The sequence below is a fragment of the Pinus tabuliformis genome, chromosome 9 (assembly GCF_031772625.1).
Source record: "Pinus tabuliformis cultivar Carrire ecotype Pingquan chromosome 9, CPIR1, whole genome shotgun sequence".
Taxonomy (NCBI): domain Eukaryota; kingdom Viridiplantae; phylum Streptophyta; class Pinopsida; order Pinales; family Pinaceae; genus Pinus; species Pinus tabuliformis.
In genome coordinates this window covers 759,573,778-759,597,279 of record NC_142307.1, presented here as the reverse complement: position 1 = coordinate 759,597,279, position 23,502 = coordinate 759,573,778, and the positions used below count along the sequence as shown (strand labels likewise).

Sequence of the window (23,502 nt, the reverse complement as noted above, 5' to 3'; positions counted from 1 at the left end):
TTATGACTTAAAATACCCGTGAATCTTCAATGAAACCCTTTGAATGTGAGGTCCAGCCCTTGTAAATAGCAATTGGGAAGATATTCTAATATCATGAAATTACGTTTGAAGCTGCTAACAGTTAAATCTTGTACCCTGTTGCAGTGCCGTTGAGTTTTTTGTGGCTTGAATTTATGACACCATCGTGACTTGATTTGGTCACTTGATGCTGCAAACTAGAGTGACTTAATCTGCTTTTAAATGTAATGGAAGGGAGTGGCTTGAAATGGTGCTAGGGCATCTCATGTGGCAGTGTGGATTTGTTCATACATGTTGGAGCACACTCTGAAACCATGCATCAGGGCTGATACACACCATAAATCAGTCTACGCGTTCATAAAAATGTGTAGAAGGTTCTCTTAATCTCCAATACCCAAACAACATAGATGCTATGACATCTCGGTTATTTCGGAAATGCCAGAAACAATGTTCTCAGGTAATATAGTCCCTGTTGCTGTACAAAAAACATTTAAGAAAGGGGTTGAGGCCCGGGGGGGAAGGGGTGTGGAAGTTTCCTGTTCCATAGTTCTGCCTTTAGGTGATTCTAACCTACAAATCGTAGCTGCATACTGCATTCTTTGGATGATGGTCTCCTTGTTTGAGCACTTGTCAATCATGGTGAAACTGACTAGTTGATTTTATCATACAAATGAAAGATCATTCAGGTTTCATATGATCTTAAGCTTGAGTCAGATTGTGTCTAATCCAACTCAATAGCATGCTAAACATCATTTTTATATTTGTTATATGTTTCTCCTAGTTATATCTTTGCAGAGAATTATAATATGCCTTGTTTGTCATCTACCCACAGATATTCTTCCATGGGGGTTATAAAGCTGTTGGTCATGCATTGAAGCGTTGGACAGTATTTGTTTATGGTCGAAAAACAAGCAGACATCTTCCTCCTATACAGAAGTTGAAGAATGAGTCTTCTTCTGTGCATCACTCTCAGTATGGATATTCGGGGGATGTAAAGGGAATTGTTTCAAAGACACTTCCAGTTGACCAACCTGACTTAATGACACTCAGCCAAGTGAAGTTAGGCGTTAACAGATTTATGGAGGCCAGGGGCCTGTATGTAATTTTGTCTAAATGTGTAGTTTTTCCATATTTCTAGTGTAGTATATTTTGGTTAGATTTTGCAATTCTTTGACACTTCAAATGTTGTTATTAGCTGAGGGTTTTCTTTGGTATTCAGGTCTGATTTTCCAGCATACAAAGACCTACAAGAACATGATCAAAACCTATTTGTTTCTGTTAAAAAGCTTGGAGGACGGCGTAAGGTTGCAAAGGCCATGCATATCAAATTAAGACGAAGTAAGGTTAGAGAAATTAAGGTTGAAAGTTCTAAAATGATTAATAATTAAAAAAATATTCAATTGTATTCTCATCCAAGTAGCATGTTTTCAATGTTTTCCTATTTATGGGACCTAAAAAGTCTGTAATGACAGCATGGGCGCTGGTCTAGTATCTTTACTGCTGCAGCAGCACTTCGATCATACATATGCAGCAAAATTGCTGCAGAGATGAACGTAGAATCTGGGTATGATGAGGAGTATCTTTGGACTATGGCAGCTACAGATGGATCTCTAAAGCTCCCAACCCATGCAGAAGTTTTAAATGATGGCAGACCAGATCTGCACTATGTTTTGCAAGTGAGTCATCGTTTACCATTAATACCTTTTCCTTGTTTAAGAATATTGTGATATAAATTAATCTATTGTTCTTTCTAAGTTAAAACCAGTGTTGCAAACTTGCAAATATTGTTTTGGGGAATATATCACCAATGGTTTGGAAAGCAGTTTATCATTGGAAAATATTGGCATGAATAAACTTAGACATAGAGAATAATGAAAATATTGGACAAATTGGCCAATATGAAAACTTGGGAGAAATCAGAACTGTTGGGAAAATTGGAGATATTTGCAACACTGGTTAAAAACACAGAGTCCTATATACGTCGCTTGAATAATGTATTACAGGAAAACAGATAGTAATAAAAAAATGATAACCTTACACTTTTTAAACAAGAGAGAACCTATGTTCCACCAAGTTTCCCGGACAGGGGGGCATGGGAACGGGGAGATGCACAGGGGCATGTGTGGGATCCTGGGAAGCATGATTCAAATTCATAATGAAATACATTGTTTCATACTTCATAAATAATTCAATCAAATAGAAATAGTAAAATATTGCATACATTGATTTAAATTCATCATTCATCATTCTAGAATCTACATTGATTTAAATTCATCATTTATTAATCTAGAATCTGATTAGAAAAAAAAATAATAGATACTAAAGTCTGAATATTGGAATAGTAAATTGAAATTACTTAAAAACAGTAAAGAGTGACAAGTCAAAGACTTGGTTTGAGGTCATCAGTATCTAGAGTCAATACTCAAAAGTTAACACTGAAATGAACAATGGACAAGGAAATTCAAATTCAATAATGAAATACATTGATTCATACTTCATAAATGACCTAATGACATAGAAATGGTAAAATATTGTATCCGTTGATTTAAATTCGTCATTAATTATTCTAGAACTTGATTAGTACTAAGAAAAATAATAAACACTGTTGATTTTTCAAGGATCGCTTAATCTGATAATTACTTCTTATGATTTCTTACATTAATCTTTCGTGTATTCACATTTTTCATAAAACAATTGCACAAAAGATCTCAACAGTAGAAACAAAATGCCATTAGGATCATAAAGATACAGCCAAACAAGAAACACAAGAATTTTACCCTAGGAAAAACCACTTGGGGGAAATCCTAACAACCTTTTCTTAGAGAAATTGTTCAGTTCAACAAGATATTTATCAACTCATTCAAGTCAAAACAGAGGTCAAACTAACCATGAACAAAACTAGGTCAAACCTGGTCAAGAATAAGTAGCCTCATAAACTTGTTCCACTATGCCTCAGAGACTTTGGCCTTTATCAGGGAATTAGGTCTGCCTCATATTTCTTCCTTCCTCAAATTAGTCCTTCTAGAGCCTCAGATTCATCCTTTAAATAACCTCAAAAGATATCCTTGATGTGATCCGAATTCTGCTCAATGGAGGAGACCGAATGGTCTTTATATAGAGATCAAGGAAGCCCGAATAGACAGGTCTCTAGGGTGTTGAAGAAAATGTAACTAGGTTCAGTCTTCATAAATGTACTTTTGATATTTGTATTTATTCAAGAAAAGAAATATTATTTTTATAATATATGTCAATGAGTTTCTTGCTCATTGAAATAGGTCTAGCACTAATTAAAGTGCTATAGCTGAGTCAAAAGAAAAGGTTGAAGACCTTAAGGGTATGTTAAACCTTGTATAAATATGTATTAAAGCCAAAGAGAAAACCTCCAAGCAAAGTCAAGTCTCCTCCTATGCAAAGGCACCATCAAGAAGCTCCTTCAAGCATGTTACACCACCATAGAAACCATCCGAAGTATGCTCAACAAGTCGGCCTCCAAACAGTCCTCAAGTCGGCCTGCAAACAAGTTGACAAGTCAGCCTTTTAGTCGGCCTAAAGGAGGGACAGACCTCTGTATATAGAGGCTGTCCACTCCCTCATAAGACAACACATTCCTCTGAAATCTGCGAAGGTACAAGGCAAGGATAAGGGCACCAAAAAGACAAGAAGAAGGTCTCCAAGGCAGCGAAGAAAAGAAGGATAAAACCAAAGGGTTAAAGGACCAGTTACAGCCACACGTGCGAGGAAAGGAGAGAAGTCCCTGCAGGTGTGACAGCAGAAAATTACAGTTCACCATATCTCATTGTTTTGGGTGCAAACTAGGCCTACAAGGCCTCCCTCTCAAGCGTGGAAGAAGGGTATGCAAGTGAAGGATGGAAGATAAGTCTAACATGGTTTTGTGAAGAGAATCCCCAACACGTGCGAAGAATTAGGGCTGCATTGCTGCTGCCCTAAGCCTGCAATAGTTGTCAAGAAAAGAGGGCTCGGTTGGGAGACTAGAAGGTCATCATCCGAAGATACAAAGATTCCATCCCAAGCGAAGCAAGAAAAGGTCAAGGTTCATCCTAGAACACACAATCTAAGGTTTCTACAGTTGCTGGAATGTTGGAATTTCTAAGTTTAATCCATTAGAAATTCTTCCTGTACTATCTGGTTTATTTCTTCCTACTTGTTTAATTCCTTAACAAGTTATTTACCATGTAAATATTGAAAATAAACACAAGTATAGTATCAACACTACAGATCATCAACTGAAAGAAAACAAGCACACAAGTGACACCTTTATTTTTGGACCAATGTCCTTGGAAAAACCCAATGCGGGAAAACCGGTGTAGCTATTCAGAGGGTTTTATTATTATCCAGTTTTCATAATACAACTAGGGTGCCAGAAATGGCTCACCCAATAGAGAATCCCTCGACAGTAGTACCTCTCTTCGGAGACAGATATTCTGGCTGATTAATCACCGGATGAACAATCCCACAGCAACAATTGCAGCTCCCACTACTCTGTGTCACTCTGATAGGGACTGCGTCACCCTACCCAACTCACTAGCTCCCAGTCTGTCCCACGAAATCCTCCCAGCACTGCCTCTTGGCCCTGTGTCAGCTCTACTAGCCTTTGCGCAGCTTCTGGAGCTTTTGCGTCAGCCCTTAGACCCTCTGCGTCACACACACTGGCCTCTCCTAGCTCTGCGCAGCTCGTAGTTGCCTCTGCATAGCACCCAACTGCCTCTGCGTCAACCTCTCCCGACTCTGCATTGTCTCTCTGGTACTAACTATGCCTCTCTGTTATGTATTCACTGCCCCTCGCTGCTGATCATTGATTCTATTTCTCTTAGCAAACCCCGCTCTAGAGGATAGAATGATTGATCACTTTGGTGTGTCCTCCAACTGACCTTTAAGCCTCCTCTTATACTTTTTTGTTGGTCCATCAACGACCGAGATTAAATCTCTAATCAATGGCTAAGATTAGATTTGGCTTGATCCATGACTTTTGGAACCTTCTAACCCAGTTTTATATTAATACCCATTAATATTTTATTTTTCCTAAGTTTAGACTTAGGAACTCCATTAAAAATATTAATTATTTTAATATCTCCCAAACCGGTTAGAATCTGCCCAAACCCTTTCTGGGTTTTGGAGATCTCATGTGCTTTAGCCTCTCCACCAATTTTCATGGCTAGAGCACAGGGTTGCAGGGGAGTGCCCTCCCCCCAAACCTGCTCCTGAATCCTCTCCCTTTGGGAGCGACCAAGGAGCATGCTCCCGAAATCACTCCCGTATGGGAGCGAATTTCGGGAGTGAAATTTTCGCTCCCTAGCCTTTTTTGCAATTTTTTTTTGTAGTAACATTCCAAATGAAATTTTTTTCAAAGAAATAAATAATTTTTTAGTGGGGCAACCTAATTATCAAGCTTATGCCCCTAGTATTGATATGTGATTCATGGTAATGTTAAATTCTGAAAGTAAAAGTGACATTCTCCTTGATCTTCATTTTCATCCTTTTACTTAAACTTTTAACATTACCATGAAATGACCCAGGATGTTTGAGAATGGTTCTGACCTCATTGAATTTCATACGGAGAATGTAGAATTTTAAATTTCATTCAAAATCCAGCAGACTTATTAGTTTTTTAGGATTTCAAGATTGGGGGGATTGCAATGTTTCCATTGGATTTTGTCATGTATTAGGGTATGGAACTCATATTTAATGAAGAGCACCAATCCCTCTATGTACCTTGATGTTAGTGACATTGGTTGTTGAACTCCTCTATCATGACCCTACTAAAAATGTAACCATCACTCGAACAAAATCTTGACTTGACATGCTATGTTTTTTCTATCTTATGTTAATGAGGGTGATATTAATGACAAAGATCTTGATTTTCCATCAAGACTAAAAAATTAGACATTTCTCGTGGCGAAAAGAGACCCAAGCATTAGCAATAGATAATAGATTTACTTGTATTTTCTAGTTTCTAGTAGTTTGTATAACTGTTGACTCTTTCATATTTATTATGATATTTTTTGTAAACAATATATGACAATTTAAGTTTGAAGTTTGAAGTTGGCAATTATAACTCATTGGTAATGAATTATGAATATGATGCTTTGTGAAAGTTGAAAGTTGTTTCATTTCATTTCATTTTATAACATTTCATTTCATGTTAGATATTATTTGTTGTAATGGTTACACTTAGCTTACAAGTACAACTTTGGTGATCAATAATGATAAATGTTATATATTGAATTTTGAAAGCTTGAAACTTTAAGATTGATGAATCATGATTCATGAGACTCAATATGTTGTATGTTACTACCTTGTGGACGTGGTTGATGAAGATTATAACTTCTAGATGATTGTTGTTATATTGTTCAATCTATGGTTTTTATGTTTTTTATATCTAATTCATCATTCTACATGTTTTTGTTGACATATATGCATCAAAATATAAAATATATATATATCTATATATATATATATATATATATATATATATATATTATATAAAAAATGCTCCGGGATTCACTCCCAAACCGAGAGCTTTTGAAAATGTCGCTCCCGTTCCCATTTTCACTCCCGCTCCCTGTTTTCACTTCTGCTCCCAAGTAACCTTACTAGAGCACATCCGATGCTACCCCAAATCAACACTCCCTCTTATCGAGGACTGTGCTCTAGTAATACTCCACACTGAGTATCACCTTGATTATCCTGCACCTGTCCCTGTGCTGATGCTAGGCCTCCCCACCCAACATCCTCTGCACTGCTACATCCTGTACTGCTTCCCATGGCCCTGTCACTGCCATTGCTGCATTTGTACGACAGCTCCCTCTGCATTCGTGCTGCTGCTGGTACATCTTCCCAATAGTGCATCTGCATTGCATCCCCCTCTCATCATGCTGCATCGTGCTACTGCATATTCCTACTGCACTGCAACTCAGTTACCGAGAAGTGAGTAACTGATCCACCCAATTTCTGACATTCCTGTCAGGCTAGAAACACTCCCGATGCTGAAGCTCCCTCTGTCGCTAACAAGTGCTCCCTCTACTAACCTCTGCACTGCTACAAAAACTCCTTGCATCTCACACCGTTGCACACCTCTCTATGCCATCCTGCACTGGTGCAACACTCCTGTGCCTCTCGCACTGTTGCAACCTGCTAGCCTTGTGCTGCCTGGGGTCTCCTGCACTGTAGCACTCTCCGCCACTTCATCCACATGTGTCTCTACCGACATCCGCTAGTCCTGCTACTCTCTCTTTAGGGCTCTCGTAGCAGGGTATAATCCAAGAGGTTGGGTACCTCAAGGATCCTGCCTCTCCTCGCATATTGTCCTCCTGACTACAATTCGATGTCTCCTCACTTCTTCTCAAGTGGCACATAAGCACTCATGGAACATAGAACAAACATGATCTTGGCCTTCCAGACCACAAAGTTGGACGCCCCAGCCTTTCCAATCCCTCAGTCCATTCACGACCATCTCGCTGCTCTTCTGTCGACTCCTCCGAGTCTCTCTACTTCCCTCCTAGAAGTCCTCTGTTCGACTCTTGCTGAGTCTCTCTAATTCCTGTCAAGAAGTCCTCTGTTCGACTCCTGCTGAGTCTCTCTACTTCCCGTCTGGAAGTTCTCTTCAGGCCTCCCTCTGAGTCCTGATTTCCCTCCTGGAAATCCTTCTGCCAACATCAAGTTGCCCCACTCCGATCATCTGTGCAATTGCAACACTGATCCGAATTCCTTGGCCAGAAATATGCCTGGGTAGCAACTCCCTCTACTTGGTATTGCCCTGTTAGGTACTGTTCTGACCACAATACCCCACCAGCTTTGCTCTACAAACTACCCACAGCATCCTATGCCCCAACAACTAAAGGATTGAGCCACTTGGCTTTGCGCAATCTCGGCACCGGCAAATCAGCTCCCCCAGCCAACCGCGTCAGCCCTCCTGGCCTTTGCGTGGCTTTGCGTGAGCTTGATTCTGCCTCCCTTAGCCTATGCATTGCCTTTCTTCGGCCCAGAATGATGATGTAGTCCCTCTGCATCACTCCTTCCTCTGTCGCCTTCTGCAAGGATCAGATTTGTCACTTGGGACAACTGAATCTGCTGTAAATGCTTTGCGCGACTGATGCCTTCAGTTTTCTTGTGATCTGTAACCATCCTCTGATACCATGTTGGAATTTCTAAGTTTAACCCGTTAGAAATTCTTCTTGTACTATCTGGTTTATTTCTTCCTACTTGTTTAATTACTTAACAAGTTATCTACCATGTAAATACTGAAAATAAGCACAAGTACAATAACAAAACCTATAGATCATCAACTGAAAGAAAACAAGAACACAAGTGACACCGTTATTTTTGGACCAAAATCCATGGAAAAACCCAATGCGGGAAACCGATGCAGCTATTTAGAGGGTTTTATTATTGTGCAGTTTTCAGAATACAACTAGGGTGTCAAAAATGGCTCACCCAACAGAGAATGCCCTCGACAGTAGTACCTCTCCCCGAAGACAGATATTCCGGCGGATTAATCACCGGATGAACAATCCCATAGCAACAATTGCAACTCCCACTGCTCTGCGTCACTCTGATAGGGACTGCGTCACCCTACGCAGCTCACTAGCTCCCAGTCAGTCGCACAAAATCCTCCCAGCGTTGCCTCTTGGCCTTGCGTCAGCTCTGCTAGCCTCTACGCAGCTTTTGGAGCTTCTGCGTCAGCCCTTAGACACTTTGCGTCACACACGCTAGCCTCTCCTAGCTCTATGCAACTCCTAGCTGCCTCTGCATCAACCTTTCCCGACTCTGCACTATCTCTCTGGGTCTAACTCTCACTCTTTGCTATGTATTCACTGTTGATTTGGGGTAGCATCGGATATGCTCTAGCCATGAAATTTGGTGGAGAGGTTGGGGCACATGACATCTCCAATGCCCAGAAAGGGTTTGGGCAGATTCTAAAGAGATTAGGAGATATTAAAATAATTAATATTTTTAATGCAGTCGCTAAGTTTAAACTTAGGAAAAATAAAATATTAATGAGTATTAATATGAATCTGTGTTAGAGTGGTCGAAAAGACATGGATTAAGCCAGATCTAATCTTAGCCGTTGATTAGGGACTTAATGTCGGCCGTTGAATCGTCAACAGGAAAAATATAAGAGGAGCCTTGAGGGTCACTTGGAGATCACACTAGATGATTAGTCATTCTATTCTCTAGAGCGGGGTTTGCTAAGAGAGATAGAATCAGTGATTGGGAGAGCAGCTGAGGGGCATTGAGTACAGAGGAATACAAAAGGCAGAGATTGTGCCGGGAGAGCAGCACAACAACGAAGGAGGGTGATGTGGAGCTAGCGAGGGATCACGCAGGGCCACGCAGAGGCAGCCAAGTGCTGCGCGGAGCACCAGAAGGGCCAGCGTAGCTGACGCTGAGGCTCCCAAAGCTGACACAAGGCCTCTTGGGGCTGATGCAGGCCAAGAAAGGCTGACGCAGGGCCAACGTGAGACAGAGAGGGGCTGACGCAGTCCAGAATGGGCAGACGCTGGGGTTGCAGGAGTAGTTTTGTGCTGAGGAGCAGCCGGAAGGGTTTTTCGAGGTTTTAGCCAGGAGATTTCTCTCAAACTGTGAGGCATAGCTGCTAAGGAAATTCTTTGTTGGGTAGGCTAGTTACGACACCTAGATTGTACTATGATATTGCTTAATAAGAAAACCCTCAGATAGTTGCATCAGTTTTACCGCATTGGGTTTTTTCTGGGGACATTAGTCCAAAAATAATGGTGTCATGTGGTGTGTTTGTTCTTGTTTCTTTTAGTTGTTGATTTGTAATATGTTGAGCATGCACTGGTGTTGATTTTCAATATTTACTTTGTAAATAACTTGTTAAAGAAAAATTAACAAGTAGGTAGGAATAAATAAGGAAAAGTGCATGAAGGGTTGTAATGACCTGCCTATAAATAAAATACGAGTATTAGCATACATACGAGACCTCCATATGATAGCTACGTTTGCATGGACCTGCATGTATCGCACTATATGTAAACTAGTTATTACAGGAGGAGATATAAATTAAGGTAATAAATTAATACCACACCATAGTATCATATATATGATAAGTCCTTAAAACCAGCAGAAAATATTAATTTTAAAATACAGATTAAAATTTACAATTTAAAAATAATAAAATAATAATATAAATTAATTAAAAAGTATAAATTTAATAAATTTAATTAATTCATTAAAAAAATATAATAAATAAACCTTATTAAATTAAACTATGTATTCAAATAAAGATCAACGAAATCAAATGAGATTTGATTTCATAAAGTACACGTAACCAAATTTTTGACACGGGGATGAGGAGAAAGCGGTGGATGAGGAAATAAAAGAAGAGGGAAAAACCAGTTTGCGGGGGGGCAGCAGAGTGGAGAATAATTTTGGATACGAGTCTTGATTATACTGAAGTTTTTGGGCACGGGGGAATCAGACTGCTTCAATTGGAAAGCTTTTTGAGACTAAGTACCTAGGTTGTACTCAGTTCGGCAAGGAGGTTTTGGCCGTTTAAGTAACGCAGTCGGACAGGAATTGCAAAGGGCAGAGCAGACAGATTGTCAGCAAAGCAGACAGCAGAGCAGAGCGGACAGATTGTCAGCAAAGCAGACAGGTTAGTATTCATTAGATTAATTATTTAAATTCTGTAAAATTTTGTATATAAGATTTCATGTTCTGCTATTATAAAATCCGTGGATGAATGGGTCCTTACAAGGGTTTCTAAATTAAGTAAACTCAGAAACTTCAACATTCACTGCCCCTCGCTGTTGATCACTGATTCTATCTCTCTTAGCAAACCCTGCTCTAGAAAATAGAATCACTGATCACTCTAGTGTGTCCTCCAACTGACCCTCAAGCCTCCTCTTATACTTTTCTCGTTGGTCCATCAACGACCAAAATTAAATCTCTAATCAACGGCTAAGATTATATTTGGCTTGATCCATGACTTTTGGAACCTTCTAACCTAGTTTTATATTAATACCCATTAATATTCTATTTTTCCTAAGTTTAGACTTAGGATCTCCATTAAAAATATTAATTATTTTAATATCTCCCAAACCAGTTAGAATCTACCCAAACCCTTTCTAGGTCTTGGAGATCTCATGTGCTTTAGCCTTTCCACCAATTTACATGGATAGAGCACATCTGATGCTACCCCAAATCAACACGGAAGAAATGTCGAAGACAAAGTGCTGGAAGGAAGAGGACGAAGTGTTGCAAGAGGAAGTGATCTTGAAAGGACTTGACTTGTGCTTGGAGGATCTTCTAGTCAAGGGTCTAGGGTTTGGCATTGATCAATAGAAGCTTCAATAAGAGAAATTCACTAAAGGGTTTTCCTCTCAAGAGAAGAGAGGTTTTGGCCCTGGCAGAGAGCTAACATCTTGTGTTCTTGTTTTTATGTTTTGGTAGTAGTTTGATGAAGTACACACATATGCACTAATAATAATAATAAGAAGAATAAGCTAATAAGGAAAAGTAAAATACTCCACAAATTGTTATCAAGTAACAAAGAATCACACTACACCTAATTTTCCCTAGATTCTTCAAAATGGTATCAGAGCTAAGGTGACACATCAAGGAAGGGGCAACTCAAGAACACTCATCAAGGAGAAGCATCTACAAGATTGAAGCATCAAGCCTAGAAGTCTCAATCACTTCAAGGACAAGAAGGTCTACAATCCATCAATCATCAAGAAGGTCTACATAGCAAGAAGAAGAGCCTTACATAATGGCACCTACAAAGAAGAGCAGATTGAAGCAGGACCTACATCAAGCTACAAGTCATCAAGCAAACCTCATCATCAAGCAAGTCCACTTGAAGAAGCCAACTTGAAGAACATGTCAAAGGGAATATCGCTATCCCTGCTAGGGAACAAACTTAAGCCTTAGCTAAGTACAATAAGGATGAGACAAGAGCTCAAAGGATTCTGATAGAATCAATCAAAGACTCTCTCATTCCCTATGTCTCCAAATTTGAGACATCAAAAGAAATTTATGATAAGCTAGTAGAGTTATTCTTGGTATCCACAATCGGAGAAGTAATATCTCTGAGGAATGAATTGTACAAGATGAAGATAACAAAGGAAGGAATAGCTCCCTACTTCATGAAAATCTTTGAAATGAGAGATCAACTTCAAGAGCTTGGGGAAGTCATGTCTGATAGAGAAATGAAAACTGTAGTACTCAATGCTCTACCTAAGGATTGGGGCAACTTCACATCAAGAATATATGCCAAGAAGGAAGCAACCACTCTCAGTGAAATGTGGTCTCTATGCAGGACAGAGGAAACCAGACTCAAGGCAAAGGAAGATGTGGGATCAAAGGAGCAAGCATTTGCTACCATGGCCAAGAGAAAGGGTAAATTTGGCAAATTTGGTCCACGAAGAACAAACAACAAAGACATGTCCAAAATCCAATGTTTTGGATGCCAAGAATATGGACATTACAAAAGGAATTGTCCTAAGCTTAAGAAGGACAACAACAACAAAAGAAAGCGGGAAGAAGCTCACATAACTCAAGAAGTGAAAGAAAAAGGAAAGAAGCAAAAGAAGGAAGATCCTCCGGATCTCTACTATGACTAAGTCAAAGTCTTTACTTCAAGTCTTCTTTCAAAGTTTTGAGTAGTATAGGTGCATGTAGGAATAGAATAAACTTGCATGACTAGAAACATCCTCCAGAATCTAGAAGCATGATGTGCATAGAGTTCTAGATACTCATGAAGATGTGGCATTTATAATAAGAATAAAAATGCATGGGTGGAAATATCTTCTAGAATATAGGAGCATGGCAGATATAGCTCAAGATATTCATGTAGAAGAAGCAAACCTAGTATAGGACCTCATCCATGATGAAAGAAAATTTGATCATGATTAAGAATCTTAGAAGACCTCCATCATCAAAAGAAAAAGGAAACATTTGCAAGATAAGGATTTTTAAGATCCTATGATGGAATCTTCGAAAGAAGGTTCATGAACCAAAGCAGATGTCTCATTGGGAATCCTATTCATGGGATTCAAGAAAAGGATGATATGAAGGCAAGCTAAGATGGAGCAAGAAGGGCCACACTAAGGACCACCAAATGTAGCTAAGATGATCAAAGGAGAATCAAGATGAGGTATGTATGCATCAGAGTTTATCATTTGTATATTGTTGAGTCATGAGAATAGTTCTATAACATGATCAAGTATGAAAGAATCTCTTTCACCAAGAACATGCTCAAAGGCTTGTACTACAATGCAATGGAGGTCAACAAAAGAATATGCTCACATAAGGAGTATAATATTGCTGACTACAAAGCAATAAGAAATGCTGACTAGTCGAGGAAACAAGCAAGGAAGAAATGCTCTCACAAGAAGCATGAAATGGTTGACCTATCTATCTAAGAAGAAGCAAACAAAGAAAAAGATCAAGCGTGTGAAAGAACACCATGATCACTGAGAATCACTATCTGACAAGATACTTTGAAGAGATCTCCCGAAAGAAGGCAGGGCAAACTCTGACAAAGGAAGGAAGGACCCTTGACACCTACGAAAGCCTTGGAGATATGAAATATGCAGATAAATGATTCTACTCTACAAAGATGTCGTGATGAAGAAGCCATCTAGCAAAAGAAAGAGCAATGTTGAAGCAATATCAGGAGGAAGTCATGATAGGCTACTAGGTCAAAACATGTAAACAAACAAGTACAACAAAGCATCCATGAGAAGAGTATTCCGAAGTATGGGCAAGATGAAAAAGGAGTAGCTAGATGACAAGAAAACCTGATGTATGACAAGAAAGCCAGTTTCCACGAAGGAAGCAATGACATGACAAACCAAGAAGGAAAGTGATCGATAGATGGTGCCCTACCTAGAAGAAGTTTGAACAGAGACTTCATGACATCAAAGAAAGGAAAGAGATCAAGCAACTGAAGGACCCACGGAGAAGAAGTTGTTGATGAAAGAAAGAGTCCCTAGTTAAGAGGGAGCTCTGACAGGTCCTTGATCAAGAGGGAGTTTTGGATCACCCCTGATTACAAAGGAGTGACAATTGTGTTTTTTCATTTCATGGGTCATGCACTAGACCAGGACTAACAGCCGTAAGTCTAGATGAAGGCCATGAATGGAAATGTAAACACAAGATAGACACAACATTCTTGTCTTCACTTGGGAAAAAGATTAGGAGGATTGGGTAATCATCTGGCATCCGATACTCTTTGAGGATGTGTAGGGCATCCAAGACAAGAGTAGGCAAGAGGACCGATATTCTTTGAGGGTTGGGAACCCAAGACAAGAATAGTCCTAGAAGGTCATAGTCAGTGAACACCTGGGTGGGTATGTACCTTGAGAGACAATGATGAAGGTGTCTATAAATCACTGGTCTCGCCAGCATTGTAACTCATGGCCCCATAGAGAGATGGAATTGTTAGTCAAGGCCTTGCACTATGACAATGCTAATGGATATGATGCTATAACAGATGGATTGCAAATCCGGTTTCTCTTATGTGAAATCTTCAAGATTGATAATAGCCAAACACCTTGTAATGTTGTATGAATACCTCCCTAGTTAAGAGGGAGCATTGAAAATGTAACTAGGTTCGGTCTTCCTAAATGTACTTTTGATATTTGTATTTATTCAAGAAAGGAAATATTATTTTTATAATATATGTCAATGAGTTTCTTGCTCATTGAAATAGGTCTAGCACTAATTAAAGTGCTATAGCTGAGTCAAATAGTGAAAAGAAAAGGTTGAAGACCTTAAGGGCATGTTACACCTTGTATAAATATGTATTAAACTCAAAGAGAAAACCTCCAAGCAAAGTCAAGTCTCCTCCTATGCAAAGGCACCATCAAGAAGCTCCTTCAACCATGTTACACCACCATAGAAACCATCCGAAGTATGCTCAACAAGTCGGCCTCCAAACAGTCCTCAAGTTGGCCTGCAAACAAGTTGACAAGTCGACCTTCTAGTCGGCTTAAAGGAGGGATAGACCTCTATATATAGAGGCTGTCCACTCCCTCATAAGACAAGACATTCCTTTGAAGTCTGCAAAGGTACAAGGTAAGGATAAGGGCACCAAAAAGATAAGAAGAAGTTCTCCAAGGCAGCGAAGAAAAGAAGGATAAAACCGAAGGGTTAAAGGGCCAGTTACAACCACACGTGTGAGGAAAGGAGAGCAGTCCCTGCAGGTGTGACAACAAAAAATTACAGTTCACCATATCTCATTGTTTTGGGTGCAAACTAGGCCTACAAGGCCTCTCTCTCAAGCGTGAAAGAAGGGTATGCAAGTGAAGGATGGAAGATAAGTCTAACATGGTTTTGTGAAGTGAATCCCCCACACGTGCGAAGAATTAGGGTTGCATTGCTGCTACCCTAAGTCTGCAATAGTTGTCAAGAGAAAAGAAGGCTCAGTTGGGAGACTAGAAGGTCATCATCCTAAGGTAGAAAGACTCCATCCCAAGCGAAGGAAGAAAAGGTCAAGGTTCATCCTAGAACACACAATCTAAGGTTTCTACAATTACGAAAGAAGTGTTGAAGACAAAGTGCTAGAAAGAAGAGGACGAAGTGTTGCAAGAGGAAGTGATCTTGAAAGGACTTGACTTGTGCTTGGAGGATCTTCTAGTCAAGGGTCTAGGGTTTGGCATTGATCAATAGAAGCTTCAATAAGAGAAATTCACTAAAGGGTTTTCCTCTCAAGAGAAGAGAGATTTTGGCCTTGGTAGAGAGCCAACATCTTGTGTTCTTGTTTTTATGTTTTGGTAGCAGTTTGATGAAGTACACACATATGCACTAATAATAAGATGAAGAATAAGCTAATAAGGAAAAGTAAAATACTTCACAAATTGTTATCAAGTAACAAAAAATCACACTACACCTAATTTGCCCTAGATTCTTCAACATATGCCTGAGCCGACTTGAGCCGACCTTACTTTTTGGAGGCAAAAATTCATAATTTGAAAATTCAAATTTCCAGTTTTTTGAAGCCGAGATGAAGAACATGTCTTGCATTTATCATTACATTTATTTGAAAGGCTAAAACATTAATTATGAAGACCGCCCATATCTACAAAATTCAACAGTCACTCTTAGCTAGGGAGGTATCCATAATGACTATTGAGATGTTCTCTTGTTGAAAAGTTTCTCAAGGAAAAGGTTGAATGAGCTAGCTATGTTGATCCACAAACTCAGGTCAAAGAAGGCCAAACCAAGTCCAAACACCAAAAGTCAACACTGGCCATAGGTCCAAAACATAAAGTCAATGTAGTCAATAGATTCCTCTCTCTTCTCTTCGCACATGTGAGCTCAGACCCTGTAATTTTCAGACCTGTACGAACCAAAGAAGATGAATGGATGGTGTGATGTGATTCCTCCAAATGATGTCCCATTAGGTGTATTTATATGTGGTTGATGAGGTTGAATTTCCTCCTTTAGGCTGACTTGTACTTTTTGTGGTGTCATGGTTCCACATTAAAAATATAATTTTCCCACGTGCAAATTAAATTTTTCCAAGTACTAGAAGGGTCTCCTTAGGGTGAGGAGGGCTTCCTCAATGAGGGAATTTCTCCCCGAGCTGCCAAATTTCAACACGATGAGTCATTATGAATACCTCCTTAGTTAAGAGGGAGTATTGAAATTGTAATTAGGTTTGGTCTTCATAATATATTTTTATCATTGATATATTTATTATAATCTATCAAAGTATGTTGTTCATGCCAGAATAAAAAATAATTTATTTGAGTCAGAAGAAAAATTATTTGTCATGTCCCATTTGGACATTTAAAAGGAAGAGAATTGAATTTTTATGGTATAGTCTTGTCTCTCCAAGGGCCTAAGTCGACCCTCCAAGAAGTCATGTCAGCCTACCTATGAAGACACCCATTTTCTCTTAATGAAGGCTCTATATAGATCATTCATTTCCCTTCAAAAGTAACCTTGTAAGAAGAACATATATATATATATATATAGACGGACATATATGAAGTCTGAGGCTACACATCTCTGTGGAAGATAGCAAAAGTTGAGGCACTATTCTTCAAGGAAGAGCGAAGTTCCTTAGGCACATTCTCTATGATTAAAGCAAGCTACCTGAATCACTACTCTTCTGTGACAAGCAAAGTTCTTGAAGCACATTTTCTGTGGTTAAGCGAGCTACCTGAAGCACATTTTCTATGGTTAAGTGAGCTACCTGAAGCACATTTTCTGTGGTTAAGCGAACTACCTGAAGCACTATTTGCCTGTGACTATGTGATCTTCTTGAGGCTATAATTTTCTATGTCTATGTGAATCTCTAGAGCGTATTCTTCTGTGTCTAAGCAAGTTCCCGAGGTACTTTATTTCAGTGGTATATGACATCCTAAGGACAAATTTGTGGACAATATTATGAACAATATTATGGACAATCGTGATGGAGGGCTGACTTGGCACTTGGGTAATTGGTCTACTGGTTGGTTTGTTAATGACTTGGATTTCTCTCTTGTTGAAAAATATTCTATAAGGAAAGGATTGCCGGGTTTTGCCCTGGCTGCTGGCCTAATTTCTAGTGTCTCTTGTCTCTTTGTGCATTGTGATATCTACTTGCATAGTTAAATGTATAATTGCTTTATGACATAACTAAATGACGTGAATGCTAAAAGAAACACACACACACACACACACACACATATATATATCACAAATAATTATTATTATCAGAAATTCTAGCTTTCACTCGAATTTCAACAACAGGAAACTTGAAGTGATTTTCCCCAATAGCCAACTAGGCTGGTGATTGATGTCCATTGAAACCAGTTGAGTACCAACTAGGGTGGCAATTCGTGTCCATCGAAACTAGTTTAAGAGTCTCATCTAAAACCCTCGAGCTAGACTAGCTTGAGCTCAAATCTAATCACAAGAAATAAACACCAAATAAAATGATTGAGGAATCGGATTGTTATTGGTCAAACTAACAGGGAGCCTAAAAGGGATTCCTAAAGGGACAACTGCTAGGTCAAGGGAAACAATGGCGACTTAGCCCACTGTCATCTCAGCTAAGCCTCCCTACTGTTTACGGACTTTCATCGATAGGAGGAGACCTGATATATGGAAAGACACTTGTGAAGGATGAATCAACCAGTGGATGTGATGTGACCTTAATGATCTTTTTCCTAGAAGGTGGTTAAGGATGGAGCTTGCTTGCTCTTCAAGCAAGGTATGAAGCTTTCTAGGAGGAGGTGAGGATTTAAGGGCTAGATTTAAGGAATGTGTCTTGCAAAGGAGTTTCCCAATCCCTAAAATTCTTATTGAACTTGGTTTCCCAAGTGGTTCTTGAAGAATTAACTTTTCAAAGGTATGGGACCACACGAGACCACGTGGACCCAACCTAGGTTAAGGGAAGGGAGTTTAGCAACCAATGAATATCTTAACCTAGACAAGGAAGGGGAAAGGTTCAAAAAAAGAGTTTTCACTTAGAGGTGTCAAATTGATCCTATGAGGTACTAGCCTTGGGAACACTAGGGCAAAGTTTGATCTTAGAGCTAGAGCTTGGGATATCTCACAATCCCACCATCAGAATTTATTCAAATTTGGAGGAGACCTTGAGGACACAATAACGTAGTAGAGGCTAGGAGATCGAACTTTTTCTATGGCTACTTTGTTGGGAAAGTGATGCCCTAAGTGGCCCATCGTGGCTAGACCTAGAATGAAGAGGGAAGGGTGAAGAAAAAAATGGTTCTTTGAGTGACCACCTATTGATAGACTAGTGCCTAATCCCTTGGGGAGAATGGAGACTAGGAGAATGATGAGAAAGGACTTCATTTCTCGGTTGAGGAGGCCTCATAGACTACTTCGCTTGGCCTTTAGGGCAATACAATTGTTCTATTTCTCTTTACTATGATAATTGCTTGAAATATTATTTTCTTAAGATTTGATTGATATTATTACCATGTAGTGTTATCATCAACCAATTATCAAAACAAGAAAATCAATCATGCACAAGTACATAAGATATTGGCACCATGCCAGGGCAAAAACCTCTCCAAAACTTGAGAGGAAAAACCCTTGAACTCTTTCTTATAGAATCTTTATTGAGAAGTTACATGACCCAAACATTGACCCAGAAATGCCTTCAACATCAAAAGACAATACCTCAAAATGTGTACCCAATCACACTGTTCAATTCTGCAGTGAATGAGCATGACAATTTGCACCAAACAATTCGGATAGGCTCTCCTAGCCTCGATCTATCCTTGCATTATATGTAGATGCCTCATACGCTGCCAAGGTTATGATTAGAGCTTGTCTACAGGACTTCACAAGGCAACAACGTTGACTGTCAACACAACGAAGGTAGAAGCCCTAGATTTTAGAATGTATGCATATGCGTGAATGGAGTTAGGGCTCTCCTAGCCTTACGATACCCTCGCAGCTTTCAACAACAGTCTCCTTTTGTTTGCGACCAAAACTGCCCTTCAAACCATCCACACCGTTACGTGATGCAAGACCCTAACCCAGATCCGAATGTCGTGATGAGGAGCAGGCTCAATGGTGGCTTCGCATGAGGGGACAGACTTCCTCACGTGCTGCGGCTACCTTCTCTTTCCTCGACCTTAATGTTGCTGCTCTTCTTCGTGAGAGAGATGAATTGAATTGCATTTTGGAGGAGCCACACGTAGCCTATATATAGGCTTGTCCTCTCATCTATTGAGCCGACATGAGCCTAGATTAAGCTGACATGTCCTTTGATTAATTAGCTGAGTCGACGTGAATCCATAGCCTTCCTTTGAGCGGTTTTTCTTGAGTAAATCTGTGGGTACACATTTGAGTATTTCTTTGATGATCTAGAAGGACTTACATTCATTACATTTACACAAATAATACATGATTGTCTTCACTTTTACATGACTTGTCTTGAGCTCTTTAATTAGAGCAAAAATAATTCTTTTAATACAAAAATACATTAATGCAAAAATTTGACATAATGAAGACCAAACCTAGTTATACTATTTTCAACACTCCCTCTTAACTAGGGAGGTATTCATACATACATGGTACATGGACATTCTCAATACAAGAGTTCTCATAAGCAAAGAGTCGGATTATTTATCCATCTGTTACAGCATCATTTCAACCAACATTGTTTAATCGCTCCATCTCTCAATAATAGATCAAAGCACAATGTTGGCGAGACCAATGACTTATAGACGCACTCGTCATTGTCTCTCTTAGGGTTATACCCACCCAGGTGTTCTTCGAGTATGCCCTACTAGGACTATTCTCATCTTGGGTTCCCAACCCTCAAGAATATCGGTCCTCTTGCCCACTCTTGTCTTGGATACCCTACCTCATCCTCAAAGAGTGTCGAATGCCAGATGATAACTCAATCCTCCATTTCTTCTTCATTCTAGGAAGACAGAAATGTAGTGTCTATCTTTCCCGCTCAAAGAGGGACGACATATCAACCAGACCAAGCTTGTCTTGAAAATACACAAGATTCTTGTTCGGAAGCGCTTTCGTTAATATGTTGGTAGTCTACTCATCTATTCGAACATACTCCAGCTTCAGTGCTCCATCCTGCACCAGCGTCCGAATATAATGGTACTTGTTATTTATGTGCTTTGTCTTCCCATGAAACATTGGGTCCTTATACAATCTTATACAACTGGTATTATCACAATGAATAGTTGTAGGGGCCAACAGTCCTGCAAATAAGTCGGATAACAATTTCCTTAACTAGATCGCTCCCCGACTGACTTCACATGCTGCTACGTACTCGACTTTAGCACTGCTTAAGGTAGCTGTCTCTTGCTTTCTGCTCATCCAAGAGACCATCGAGAATCCTAGACCGATGCATCCTCCGGTTGTGCTTCTGCCATCCTTTGCGCTGCCTCCCCAATAGGAATTAGTAAATCCTGTGAAAAGTACATCTTTCCCTTTCTCATATTTTAGGCAGTAATGTATGGTTCCCTGTAAGTATCTCAGTATATGCTTGGCTGCCACCCAATGATCATGACGAGGCTCCATCTGGAACTGACTGAGAACATTCACTGCAAAACATATATCTGGCTGAGTATTTACTAGGTACATCAGGGATCCAATTAATTGCCTGTACCTTGTGGGATCCACCAGACTGGATTCAGAATTTCTCAACAGTCTCAGGTTCGTGATCATTGGAGTCATCATAGGCTTGCACTCCATCATATCAAACCTTTTGAGAATTTCAATTACATACTTTCCTTGACCCAAATAAATCTCATTGGGTTCTTGCCATACTTCTAGTCCCAGATAATAGTGCATGGATCCTAGATCCTTCATATCGAATTCTGTAGTCAATTGTTTCTTACATTCCTGAATACGTTCTTCTACACCAGTTAGTAGAAGATCATCTACATATAGTAAGATGATGACAGGTTCATCTTTTACCACTTTGATGTAGAGATTGGGATCAGCTGAACTTTTGGTAAAGCCTAGTCTTTGCAGATAAGCGTCCATCCTGGCGTACCATGCTCTAGGTGCCTGCTTGAGGCCATATAGGGCCTTTTTCAATCTGCAAACATAGTCTTCTTTACCTTTGACTTCGAATCCCAAAGGTTGCTCAATGTAGACTTCTTCATCTATGGTGCCATTCAGGAATGCAGTCTTTACGTCCATTTGATGAACTTTCCACTTCATGGATGCAGCCAGAGAAATCAATGAATGAATGGTTGTATATCTTGTTGTAGGAGCAAAGGTTTCTTCATAGTCAATTCCTTCTTCTTGTGAGAAACCCCTAGCCACAAATATGGCTTTGTATTTTTCTATGCTCCCATCTGCAGCATGCTTAATTTTGTAAATCCATTTCGAAGTTACCACAGATTTGCTTTCTGGTCTAGGAACAACTTCCCAAACCCCATTCTTCATTATCAATTGATATTCTTCATTCATGGCAGACTTCCATTCAGGGTGCTTGGAAGCTTCTTCAAATGTGGATGGTTCATTTTCTATCAGTTTTGACATGTAGGCTGCATACCCAGAGTACCTTTTGGGTTTCTTGCTTTCTCTGAACTTTCCACTAGCCTGATGTCCTTCAGCTTCTTGAAGTGTGGAGGTCAACCAATTAGGTCTCTTCCTCTTTTCCGGAACAGTAACAGGTTTGCTCGGACCTTCATCTTCTTGATGAGTATCTTCTTCTTCTTTGTTGACTTCTTCCTCAAATATAGGAAGATCTTCTTCATCGGAATCGGATGAAATGTCCTTTGACCTTTTGAATGCAATATTTTCATCAAAGATTACATCTCGGCTTACTTCTATATGATGTCCTTCCTTAATGTAGATTTTGTAAGCCTTGGATGAATTACTATATCCCACAAATATTCCCTTCTTGCTTGCTAGATCTAGCTTCTTCCTTTTATCCTTGGGAATGTGGATATACACAGGACATCCAAATATTCGGAGATGATCCACATTAGGCTTCTTTCCAGTGAAGACTTCTTCAGGTGTTCGATTATTCAGAGACTTGTGGGGCTTCTATTTTGAACATATACAATAGTCTTTGTTGCTTCACCCCACAGGAATTTCGGTAGATCTTGGTCATGAATTATAGCTTTGACACTTTCTTCTATGGATCTGTTCTTTCGTTCAGCTACTCCATTCTGCTCAGGATTATATGGAACTATAAGCTCCCTCTTAATCCCAGCCTCCTTGCAGAAGGCTATAATTTCCTTCGAAGTGTATTCTCCACCGTTGTCAGATCTCAAAATCGTGACTTTCCTTTCTGTGAGATTTTCTACTTCGGCTTTGAATTCTTGAAATTTTGAAAAGACTTCATCTTTGGATTTAAGAAGGTAAACCCAAGGTTTCCTGGAGTGGTCATCTATAAAGGTGATATAGTATAGATGTCCTCCAAGAGATTTTGTCATAGGACCACAAACATCAGAGTGTATGAGATCAAATATTTCTTGAGCACGGGATGTGCTATGTCCAAGTGGCTTCTTTGCAATCTTTCCCAATGCACAACCCTTGCATATACCTTCATGTTCTTCCTTAAGGTTTGGGGTTCCATTTACTATGGAGTTCGAAGTTGGAATAATTTTGAAATGTAGGTGACCCAACCTTCTATGCCATAATTCACATGGGTTGATTTCAGTATGTTGCGGATTTGAAGGTGAAGTTTGGTTTGAAGCCAGATCTAGGCCCTGGAGGGTAAGATGTAATGACCCATCTTTAATATAGAGAGCACTAGAGTATTAGCATGCATACAATGCATGCATATGATAGCTACATATGGATGTATTGCACTATTATATATATATATATATATATATTCTAAATTAACTACAAATGTTGAAAATCGACATTGCTTCAGATAAAAGTTACACCCTCACCCTAATTAAGGAGAAAATACCCTAAATAATTTTAGTAATATAAATTAAAAGTATAAAGTAAATTTAGTTATAAGGAAATAAATGTAAAATTTAAGTTAAATATAAATATGGTTATATATTTATATATCGCATAATATGAAATTAA

General features: G+C 39.4%; 1 protein-coding gene across 5 annotated transcripts in view; it reads left to right on the top strand.

Moving 5' to 3' along the window:
• The window catches only part of LOC149150943 (uncharacterized), a 305,135-nt gene that overhangs the window by 239,781 nt on the left and 41,852 nt on the right, over positions 1-23,502 (top strand). For 4 of the 5 annotated variants that reach the window (XR_016262992.1, XM_089441070.1, XM_089441068.1 and 1 more), the window contains exons 8-10: positions 851-1,113; positions 1,238-1,361; positions 1,491-1,694. Coding sequence is in view for 4 of the 5 variants with exons in the window: in XM_089441070.1 (XP_089297196.1) it covers positions 851-1,113; positions 1,238-1,361; positions 1,491-1,694 (591 nt within the window). In the remaining variant the exon portion in view is untranslated. Of the gene's footprint in view, positions 1-850; positions 1,114-1,237; positions 1,362-1,490; positions 1,695-23,502 lie in introns of those variants that run through there. The other variant, XM_089441071.1, reaches the window with a different exon arrangement.